An 11,790-nucleotide genomic window follows, 5' to 3' on the forward strand; every position below is an offset into this window, starting at 1 on the left:
TTAATGGTTTATCCTGCGAAAACCGGTTACATTTGACCGATAATCCACGCCTAATCCGCCTGCGCGAGAACTCCAAAGAGCCTTGGCACTGGCCTTGGATTAAAATTTACCAAAAGGACGTCATCCAAAGACGGAAGGCATCAGTTTTCACCAAAACATATCAAATTTCTCGGCTTACAACGAAGAAAATCCGTAGAATGCCAAGTGGGAAGCCCAATAGTTCATTCTTTCCAAGCCCACAAATGGATATGAGTGGAAAATTGATTATTAAAGCTCAACTTGGCAACGATATTAGACAAATTCCAATTCACAACGAAGACTTAACTTACGATGACTTGTTGATTATGATGCAACGAGTATTCTCTGGCCAATTAACTAACTCCGACGATGTGACTATAAAATATAAAGATGAAGGTATTAACCATTAGGCTTTTATTTTGTGTATTCAAACGGCTAAACATCACGGCGAGAGCGTGTGTTTTAATAACTTTTATTTATATATTTATGAATCACTAGTGACATTGTGCAAACCATTCTTGTTTACTTGTATCAGTTGTATGAGTTTACTTGTATGGTTTTGTCTATTTAGATGGGGATCTGATTACCATATCCGATAGTTCTGAGCTTTCCTATGCTAAATCCGTTAGTCGAATTCTCAGGATAACGTTATTTGGTAGGTTAACAAGCAGAAAATTAAACATATATATTAGAATTGTAGCCCAAGGCTGGTTTTTCCAATGCTTGTTTGGATTACCAATCCTAGGTTAACACAAATCTATAGGCTACACAGGTGATTTTTGTTACCAATTTCCTCTTTCCAATGTATGTTATTGAGTCACATACAGGGTGTCTCAAAAAAAACGCAACCATTTAAATATGCAGAACATTAATACAGCTCTAAAGCGCAATAGATGCGCACTTCTGGGAATTGAAAATGGCTCTTAGTCCTTTATTTACAATGCTAAAAGTCATTTTAGCTGAACTATGGTGCAAACCCCAACAATATTAATATTCTTGCATATTCAAGTGTTTGCATTTTTTTTGAGACACCCTGTATAGTGCAGAATGCATGAACAAAAATAGCTGGGTAAATATTAACCCAGGATTTGTGCTAATTTATGTAAAAGAAGTTAAAGCATGATGTAAACACTCACAAAAATAATTTGTAAAAACAAAGTAACATCAATCAGTTAAAACCTTATTTCAGGGAAGTATAAATAATATTCCAACATAAGTAAACCATTGCTTTCTGTTTTCACCCTATGTTGATAAGTTGAACCCCTACACAGGAGAGATTAAATGTCCCATCAAACAAGACATATTTGACAACTTACTTTGACAACCCATTAGACAACTTACTACTTTTGATAGTGAACCAATATCCACGTCCAATGGAGCATGACATGGTGAGGGAGTTTCGAAAGGAGCTTGCGCAAATCCGAGACAAAATCAATTTCTTATTCGATCGACTTGAGTCAGCAGAAACAGAGGCAGATAAATATAAAGCTGGAAAACAGCAATATCCTACAAAACCTGGTCCAGTGGCAGCAGCTCCTGAAAAAGGTAACCTATGCTTTAATTATCTTTAAAATGAAAAATATTAGGGAAGGCTTATCACATAGCTGTAGTTTAATTATGTTTATTAACTCTAGATCAACAAAACCCCTGAATTTGATGCATAGCATTGTACATGAATAAGATTTGTATAATTTAATTTGACAGTTAAACTGTGATGCACTTACCACATCATCTTCATTATCTATTCTTTAGCAGCTATAGCTCCTATTCCGGAAGTCAGCAAACCTGTGGACCCACAAGCCCGGGTTCACGCTGCAATGTTTGATCCACTAAACCAACAACAGTCAAAGCAAATGGATAGCAAAGCTGCTGACCAGTTTGATCAAATTGGTATGGACAAATTATGACAGGTTCCATGATATGACCGGTTTCATTGTCATTGCAGGGTAGATTATAACTTTAAATCCCATCATTTTAGGCAAGCAAGCAATGTTAAATGGGACACAACCCACAAGTGAAAAAGGACTTGCAAATACTCAAGGATATTCAGCTTCAAATTTCGGTAATACAACACAAGCGCCTTATCCAAGTAGCGCAGGATTCAACCCTTCCCAAAGGTCTACCCCGCCTCCACAAACATATAAATCTGCACCTAATCAGGCACCCTCTGGACAAGTTCCACCTAGTCAGACCCCTCCTACTCAACCAAGTTCAGGATACAATCAATCAAGTTATGCAGCAACATCCCAGGCATATTCTCAAGGGTATAGTTTCCAACCAAGTAGCAGTAGCAATAATGGTGGTGGTGGAAACCCCAGTGTGTCGGCACCCACACAGTCTTACTCTGGTCAAAGCCAGGCGCAGGTGTATATAGGTGGGGGAGATCCAGGTTACCAATCAGGGGCATATCCAGGTAATACAACTGGAAGTTCAAGTAGCAATCCTTATTCGAGAACTGCAACTGGCGCATCATACCCTCAGCAACCACCTGCTGGGGGGTATGATTACAGTGCATCAGGACAATATCCAACCAGCTACCAGGGCCCATATCCTAATTACTAGTAAGAGGAATGATATAATTTATAACACAACAATACAGTATAACCAGATCATTTAGTATAATATAATATTACTTTTAATAATAAAGTGGCATCTAATTATCTTGATTGTGGCTTGAGGCAATTGTAAGACACACAAGGTAATTTTTGCTTCAGATGCTTGCCACATGACAAAATGTTTGACAAATGCAGGGTCTAAAATATCGTATAATGTGGAATCCCCATTAATACAACAAAATCTGCCTGAAGCATTTTGTGAAAGTGGGGTCTCTTAACATACCCTTGAAATTTCTGGATAACAAGCATAGTTGTTACAAAATGTCTGGTGAATAAAAGAACGTCATACTGAAGATTTATGAATTCCAGTAGACTGACCAACAATTTCCTAATATCTACGGCACAGTAGTGGAGATACTGCGAAGGTCACAATAAATACTTATCAATTTGTGTATGGTTCTGTTATGTGAGTTGTTGTTTTCCAAAGATTGTTCGCTTCCACATGGAGGTCTTAGTAGGTCTAATGATGTTTGCAATTCCTAAAAAGAGTAACATACAAGCATAACAAAAATAATTTCTCAGTGTATAAATTTCTGCAGTTGACACATGATAATTAAACACAGTATTAATGCTACACCAATTATTACAGACTCAGAAATTTATTGACCTATTAAAGCTGTCTTATTGGAACTTACTTTCAACTTGATCAATTGTTTCTGTAATTCGACAACTGGAATGCTTGCATTCTGCCCTGATGTTCTTTGTAGTACTGGCTAGAAAATAGAGACATCAACAGTTTAAAAAGCATTGTGTGGGGCAATGGTTATTTTATTTATTAACAGCCTTACTACATCTACTATACCTCAAATACTTTCATCAATGCTGAGTGAACAGAGCATCCTAACTCCTGGGATGATGTATGTACATGTAAGTCAAGTCCTTGTCCTTCCATACTCTCTGGGGAAGCTACTCCATCGAACTTAACCACCTGAAACTTTATTACTTCTTCACTTGGTGTCCTTGCTACCATGTGACCTTCTGGATAATTCATGTCACTAGAATAAACATGTCTTCTTGAGTCATGGAGCATAAACCTTAGCAGGCATGACTTTTTGGATATTGCATCAACATTTGGCTTCATGTTGCTTTCTTCTTGGTTAGGTTTATCACATGAATCTGCTGTGGTTTCACTTGAATTAAAATGTAAGACTTTCTTTTCAATAAAATCCACAGCATCTTTTGAAAGATGCATTGAAAATGAAGAAAATTCTGAAGTCTGTTTAGAATGGTCATCAGGTAGTTCATTTGGTTTCCAAGTCGAATTTAGGTCTTTTAAAGTGTTTTGTAGCAAACGAGTTGGAAATCTGTGTTGCTGCAGATAACTACCAGGTGGTGCTAGCTGTCTTCTTAAAAAATGCAATATATCCAAATGTGTTTGTGAAACCAGCACACTAAATCCCTCCTCACAAAGAGAAAACTCAGATTCCTTGGGGAATGTCTGAAGTAGGTCCTTTAATCTAAAGCAGACATAACATGATACTTGTATGGGAAAAAGGAAAGTAAAACTATCCTCCATTGGTATTGAAACATGATGGACTGAATCTGTGCTCAATGAAACTGAATGATTTGTTGTGGAATGAATGGAACAGTCTTTGTTATACCATGGCTGGGTGGTCCTAACTTGGATTACCAAAGACCAATTTGGTGAAAAGGAGAACTTTGTGGAATTTCTTAGGTAGCACCTTAAGATAACATTTGGGTTGAGATCCGTCCCCAGTGATTCATAGTCAACACCAACTGTAAAAGAGATCCCAGTTTCTTGGAAAGTTGAGTTACAGTTTCTTAGAATTTCTTGTACTATATGTGTTACTTTGTTCAATTCTTTAATGGTGTCATCAAGCTGGTGGATTTCAGTAAAAAGTTTATTGACTTGGTCTGCTTTTTGTTGGATTTCTCCTAAATGCTTCTTAATCTGACCTCCACTGGGTGATGAAAACTTTGACTTTACTGTATCCAATGGCTTTGATACAAGTAACACCCATCCTTCAGCCTTTAAACAAATTAAGCAATTTTCTTCATCCAGAGTCAATGCTAGTACTTTAGGAATATGGAGAGCTATTGGTGATAATGAGCTAGGAAGAGAAGATGTTGAATTTGTATTATCTTTGTTGTTTTCTCTAGTTTCAATTTCAAACTTGACTGCATAAATCTTTTTCGATGTTGAATAAAACAATGCATTAAGTTCCCAATTCATAGCTGTACACACTATTGGCCCTGGTACATAGTATTCTCGAATCAGAACACCATCTGGGATTCCATTAGAATCTTCTTTGGTAATTAGAACAAGTTTTCCTAGGCTTCCGAAAATCATTAGGGCATCTCCAGCACCTTTCTGGAGCGGAGGTTTCAGACAGACTGGAAATATGGCTATAATAGGTTGCTCTAAATGATACAATGTTTCCAGGTTTGAATTCTTCATGCCAACAGCAATGTGTCCCACAAAACCATTTTGAAGTCCAATAACTACAACTGGAATGCTGCAATCTGATTGGCTACTACTGAATAGCATGCTAAAGAGGTGATTTTTAAGTGTGCAGTTGGTATTCATTGATGATTGTTGCTCAGTACTGGGTGACAGATAAAGCAATGTTGTTATGTTTTTCTTGGTGTGGTTGTACGTGTCACTTGCCAGCAATGTTTGCTGTATAAAGTTTGATGCTATGCATCTTTTTGTAACATTTTGCTTGATCCAGGGATAAACAGTAAGTCTCACATTGTCATCATTACTGGAACATATTATGACATGGTGCAAGTCTATGGCTACGTCAAAAAGGCCTGGTTCCCAGTGTACCAGCCAATCATCAGAGCATTTGCAAACATCAGGAAACAGTGAAGCTGTTGCTGTGAAATGGTTATCAGAAGCAAGGGACATATGATTATTGTCATCTAAAAGTTCCTTGAATATTTCTTCATCTGCTTCTTGTTTCACTCTGAAAATCCCCCAATTATATTAGGAATATGAGCAATAATAGTAGGTCTATTAATCAACCCACAATCAATATATACTGCCAGAGGGAGAATTGGAAAAATGGAGCGTGCAAAAATGGAGCGTGCAAAAACAATGCCAATTGGAATTTGTAATTAAAGGCAATGCCATGTCTAACATGAGACAATTATGTAACTAATGTACTCAACTGTTTATTCTCTTGGTGTAATGGTATTGAAATGGCCAAAAGTTTACCATCTTTGGTAACAATCCATATTTCATCTCTTTCACTGACATGATTCAGAATTTTCAATACACAACTTCCCACATCTACGATGCACTAGAGCAAAAAAACAACTCGAAGATTTTAGAAAACACCGGCAATTCGCAATCATTTCTTGGATAATTGTGCAGTTCTCAATGGGGATGTAGGAAAGCTAAAACTTTGCCTTAATAACTTGTACAGTTGTACTCTGATACATACATTTATTTTGCGATTTTCCACGATATGCAGAAGGTGATTTCCAGTCGCAAAGAGCACAATGTTTCTTCCAGAATTCAGCCTAAGGCATTTCACACTTGCAACGGTCGTAGGAGAGAGACGAAACAATCTTTGGACTTTTTTATTTTCACTCAAGCTTGAAAAACTTTCAGCCATTTTGTTTCAAAATCGCGTTTTCGTTTGAAGCTAAATGAAGTACTTCCTCTCACTGCTGTGAAGGCGGTGAAGTGAAGGTGGAAATGAAACATGGTGGAAATATTAATGGTGAAGTCCGGCAGCAGAAGTCAGCTGGAACAAAAATCGGTGAAACATTATGCATGGACTTCTGTGAAAACACCATTGAATTCAGCGTCAAAACATCATTTCTTATACCACGCACTTCACTTCATTTACAAATGCAAAGAAATTATAGATGATTATGTTTGAAATACTACAGTTTCACCTGACTCTGAATTGTCACCTTTCTGGATATTGCCTTTTATTATTGCATGAAAAATTTGAAAACGCTATTAAATTCAGCGTAAGTTATTGGGGTTTTTTAAAACTATTAATCTGGTTAGTTGGTTGACTACCTTGTCTTGACGACGCAGTATGCTGTAGACTTATAGGCATACTGGGAGACTTTAGGAGGGGAAATTTAGAAGCAAATAGCCTCAGCCCCCGCTAAATGAAATTAATCGCCTAGCTGCCTACATCCACTTGTCACAGAGAGTCATAAACGTTTATATTATGACACGTTTGTAATGAAACGAAAAAACAAGAATTAATTGAAGCTACTGACACAACCACAGAAGTTGTTCTCGACGCGAGAGCAACACGAAACAAACGGATACAAAATAAAAGTTACTAAATAAAAATATCCGCTATTAACCAGAGCCTAAGATAATAACACCGACGTAATACACATAAATTGTTCAAATGAACAAAAATTAATCAGTTCCAATATTTAGCACAGCCATCACGCTGGTCCAAATTAACTAAATTTCACCCCACTCGTGCAGGCTCATATATTGTCAGCGGACAACTTACATAAAATTGAGAGCAGTGCGTAAAACGAAAATTTTCTAATTTTGATGCGAAGACTGCTGAAGAAGACTGAGCCCTCTGTACTGGGAGAAAATTTGCCGAATATGACCACCGTGCATTGTTTCGTCTGTTTGAATATAAATAGCAGCTCGTTAAAGCTGGGTAATCGTATTTTATTGTGTACCGCCTCGGCTGGCCAGGTAAAAGGTTTGCGTGTGGAGTTTTATTTCGTCGGGACATTTTCTATTCACAAAGAAATAGCGTCGCCATCTGCTCTAACGATTTCTTTCTTGACTTGAGGAATATGTTGCAAGTGGCACTAATGACTTCGCCACCTCTACGAAATGTGTTAAAATTGGATTTGCATTGTTATTCAATGAAAGTTTAATGCCCAAAGCTTTTTGAACTACTGCCTTTACAGCCAAACTCGGTTTATAAAAGATCAGCAGGCGCGATAACAACAAGCTATCGAAGATTGTTGTTGCATGAAGGCGTCGTCGATTGAAGTTGAGTGGATCTTTGCAATTACAAGCGAGATACATTGGATCCATACGCGGACTGAAAGATGCTATGAAATTGATATCATTAAATACTGCGCGCAGAGTCTCGTAAAGTCACTTGCCGAAAGAACAGCCATCGAACAGGATTCTGAGAAGAGTCTGGAAAAATTTTGACAAAGGTTTGTATACAGGACACGTCTTTTAATTCCAAAATCTTAATGCTGTAATTCATTGTAAGTTGTCATTGTAAGTCGACAAATATAGTGATTGAGATATGACATTTGTATACAAAAATATGATTAAAAGCTTAATAACATAATATACAAGATACTCATTTACCTGGACGAACCTGGACAAAAAAGAAAAGATAGTTCGTCGGATGATTATGTCAAGCAAACTGCGCAGATTGTGTTTTGACAGTTGATGGCCGGCGTCTGTTTAGCGGTACTTGGACACTAAGACTAGGATTATCTGACAAATAATTAAATGTTGGATGCGAATGTTGGTCTAGACAGATGACCGACCCGTTGTAACTCCAGGAAAAGTCAGACGATTTGCCGTTGTTTAAAAAGTGTAGTATATATACAAAGTCTAATGTGACTAGTGAAGGCTTAAGAAGTTAATCGATACATTTTGCCCATCCCACCTAAATGAATTAGCTGGAGAACCGCGTTTATTGCGATTTTAAGGGGACTAACATACGAAGAAGGGTATTGTAGTTTCAAATGCTTTGACATTCATGTGCCGAACGTTCAAAGAGTATCCACTCGTTCGTATTCATCTGGGACCGGTTGTATCAAGCCGGTCTAGCTTAAACGGTGGATAAATAACACTCTTACAATCTCTTTAATGAGTCAACTTGAATATTATGCTCTGAATATGTAGTTGTAAACAGTATCTTTGTATTAAGATTAAAAACATTTAGTTTGAATAAAACGATAGACTTGTTTTCTATTTAAACGTAACCACCGTTTAAACGGGCTTGATACACCGGCTCCAAAAGAGGAAAATTGCTACAGAAATCACAGCAAAATTTGCATGTGTAAACAGGCCTAAAATTATTATATTCACAATGGCGGAGGAATTGGAGGATAGAAAAATAGAATGCAGAAGATAGGCCGCTTGAAGAAAAATTTTAGTTTACAGTTGGAAGTTTGTCGAACGAAACGCCAAGCTGAAGGTCTTTACTTACCCCACGGAACAACAGATGTAAAGGATAAGAAAACCGGTTTATTTGTTTCAAATTATTTTGGGTTTTTTGCCCTGTTTCGCTGTTACCTTTTCAGCTGATCGAAAAGTTGAACTTATTCAGTCTTCCGCTCCATTAAAGTCCAACAGGTGCTATTTATTGAACAACTGAGCTGAAATATTTCGATCTAAATAGTTTAATTGTCAATGAAAGCGGTACATATTAAATGCATAAGATGCAGGTTCAATCATTTACAAGATCTATGAAAGCATTTTTAAACTTTGGCGGCTTATCCACCGTTAAGCGAAACGCCTGTCAAACAACCGCGCGGCAAATTTACATATATCTAAAATTAGAATTCCATCTTATAGTTTCAATAATCAAGAGGATCAAGCTAAAATAAAATCGTATCAGTAGAACATGGAGTTTGGAGGTAACAATAGCACGTTGATTGGACTCCATTTGTTTTCATCTCGAAGTTCACCTGTTCAAGAAGTCCTAGCTGTGAAAATCATTAAATTTGTTTTGTACGCTTTGGTATTTATTATCGGCTTCGGTGGCAACTCCATTGTCATTTGGATAATGTTCAAAAAGAAGAAAGCCAGAACATTTCATAACATCCTGCTCTGCAATTTGGCCGCAGCGGACATTGCCTTGCTGTCCATAAACCTGCCATTTCGCTTGGCCTACCAGGAAAATGATTACGTTTGGCCGTTCGGACAATTTCTTTGCAAGGTCATTCCCATGTTCACATATCTCTTTCTTACCGCGTCTTCGCTGACGCTGGTGGCGATATCGTTCGAACGATACCGAACAATACGATCGGTAAAGGTCATTAGCGAGGTGGTGAGCACGCCTCGAAAACTACAAGTCGTTCTCCTCTGGGTTGTATCATGTGTTATAACCCTGCCGTTGAATATTTTCCTGAACGTAGTTCATCACAAAGGAAGACCGGTGTGTACGGACGTCTGGCCATCGGAGACGCTGGAGAAGGCGTATTTCACGGGGTTGTTTATAATACAGTTTTTGTTACCGACTATTGTGATGGTCGTGTTATATATTAAGGTGGGGATGATACTGAGGGCAACTCGCTTCAAGCTAAGACGTCTAGGACTGTTGCAAAATAGGAACAGACATAAAAAGGTAGGTGAATGTAACTGAACAGAACATATTATGTAAGTTCATGTAACTCAACAGATTAGACCCGATCCATCCTTGAGATCTTAGGGTTTTAGGCCAACGGAAACTATGTCAAATATAGTTTTGTAACCCATGCATTAACGCGGAACTCCGCTCTTTTTTAGACCATAAGAATGATCTGTATTATTGTGATAGTCTACATAGCCCTGACTCTACCTTATCACATCACCTGGCAAATGAGTACGTACGGCATTAAAAACGCTCTCGCAAAGAAATTCTCGGTACTCGTTCTTACCGCGACAAGTGCGTCCCATCCTATAATCTACGGAGCGCTTCATCAAGAGTTTGCGCAGGGCTTCAAAGCTTTTCTTCGCTGTTCAAAGAAAGCAAGGACAGACTTTACATCCGCGAGTTTTCGAAAGTTATCATTAACGGAGAAATTTGAACTGGTTAGTAATAGAAAAATCGATTCTCTCCAAGAGGATTCGTCATCGATTGAACGGGTTCAGATTATTACGGTTTTGTGAATCATGTGAGTGTACATTCAAAATATTTATGTTCCAGAATACGGAAAGGTTATAGCGTCTAATTCAAGTTCATCATAGCGAGGGTTGAAAGGCGATGGTTAATGGCGAATTAATACGAGCAGTGAAATTGCACAAACACTGCAACAAAATCTGATTTCAAAGCATGCGCATGTTAATTGGAAACAGTGAAATAAGGGCTGCAATATTCGTTATAGATCTATTACTGTAGTAATAATTTTTCGGCATCCTAAATCGAAAACAAAGAAATATTTAAAAATGTATTTAAACACGCAAAACCTATTATAGCTGCCTTAAGATGAGTAGAACTTGTATGCAGATTAACTCATCTCAAGTCACATGGTCTGAAATGGTTAAGTTTTATTGGCTATTTCATGGTCACAACATCTGAAATGGGTTAATTTGCATGCAAGCTGAAAAGGTCTATTGAAGGATCCTGAATGCCTTTTAACTCTTAGCTGATTCAAAAAAATGAATGAAGAACTATCGCTAAAATGAATTGTCTTATTCAAAATTGTCTTATTATTGTTAGAAAAAAATACGTATTGTAGTAACTTTGGCGGGCATTACGGTGTATTTTGCGGGCTAAAATGACTGTAAATTTGCCGGGCTGAAATATATTTTAGCTCGCTGATCTAAGCCAATCAGAAGAAGGAATGAAGTGTTTACGCATCAGTATATAATTCAGTTTTTATATAAAAAAATTGCCCTTCAAAGTTAAGATAATAGTAATAGTCATACAGTTGATGTTCTTGGGCATAAATGTGTGTTTGCCCGCGAACATCAACTCTATTGTTATATTATATTCTGTGTGAAATGCTCCATACACTGTAAATTCAAAAGGGTCAAAACGATCTGGAAATAGTACGGTATGAGTGGACAAAATAAAAGATTATGAGTATTGTGAGTTGTGTTCTAAGAAAAGACCTTAAATTTCAATGATAATAAATGACAGAAAATACGCATTTACTCGCAAATTGGAATATATCAATGACTTCGATCTCAACACTTGAGAATCTGTCACCTTTCATTAAAATTCAATTTCCACGTATATTGGTCGTGTGAGAATAAACCCTCTTTATTATAATTGCTTCCTTCATCATGGAAACGACTGATGAATAATAAAATGGTAATTATATTAACCTTCAGGCTTCTTTAACAAAAGTTGCATGATTTATACTGGATAACTCTATCAGTTCTAAACTGTTCTTCCTAGAGGTCCAGTAAAGATCATCTCTTATTGATCCAGTGTTACTACAGGAGGAAACCTAAACTAAACTAACTTTATTTATACTGGATAGCTCTATCAGTTCTAAACTGTTCTTCCTA

General features: G+C 37.3%; 3 protein-coding genes across 4 annotated transcripts; 2 read left to right on the forward strand and 1 right to left on the reverse strand.

Annotated features, from left to right (window-relative positions):
* Positions 1–2: 2 nt before the first annotated feature.
* Positions 3–2,601, forward strand: LOC114536786 (protein TFG-like). Of its 2 annotated transcripts, none has more exons than XM_028558140.1 (5): positions 3–414; positions 590–673; positions 1,372–1,563; positions 1,774–1,908; positions 1,997–2,601. In XM_028558140.1, exons 1-5 carry the CDS (start codon positions 198–200, stop codon positions 2,578–2,580), a joined length of 1,212 nt encoding a protein of 403 aa, XP_028413941.1. In that variant the 5' UTR covers positions 3–197; the 3' UTR covers positions 2,581–2,601. The 2 variants fall into 2 exon arrangements, with proteins under 2 accessions (XP_028413941.1, XP_028413937.1); XM_028558136.1 differs by having other exon boundaries at positions 4–414; positions 1,771–1,908.
* A 343-nt stretch (positions 2,602–2,944) lies between these two features.
* On the reverse strand, positions 2,945–6,222 carry LOC114536774. Its single transcript, XM_028558127.1, has 5 exons — positions 6,044–6,222; positions 5,769–5,899; positions 3,436–5,563; positions 3,269–3,346; positions 2,945–3,112 (listed from the first exon to the last, which is right to left on the reverse strand). Exons 1-5 carry the CDS (start codon positions 6,215–6,217, stop codon positions 2,969–2,971), a joined length of 2,655 nt encoding a protein of 884 aa, XP_028413928.1. The 5' UTR covers positions 6,218–6,222; the 3' UTR covers positions 2,945–2,968.
* A 1,008-nt stretch (positions 6,223–7,230) lies between these two features.
* Positions 7,231–11,435, forward strand: LOC114537176 (somatostatin receptor type 2-like). Its single transcript, XM_028558299.1, has 3 exons — positions 7,231–7,766; positions 9,148–9,919; positions 10,081–11,435. The coding sequence occupies exons 2-3, from the start codon at positions 9,197–9,199 to the stop codon at positions 10,441–10,443; spliced, it is 1,086 nt and encodes a 361-aa protein (XP_028414100.1). The 5' UTR covers positions 7,231–7,766; positions 9,148–9,196; the 3' UTR covers positions 10,444–11,435.
* Positions 11,436–11,790: the final 355 nt, after the last annotated feature.

The sequence above is a fragment of the Dendronephthya gigantea genome, unplaced genomic scaffold, assembly GCF_004324835.1.
Source record: "Dendronephthya gigantea isolate DGI-Jeju-01 unplaced genomic scaffold, DenGig_1.0 000002F, whole genome shotgun sequence".
Lineage (NCBI taxonomy): Eukaryota > Metazoa > Cnidaria > Anthozoa > Malacalcyonacea > Nephtheidae > Dendronephthya > Dendronephthya gigantea.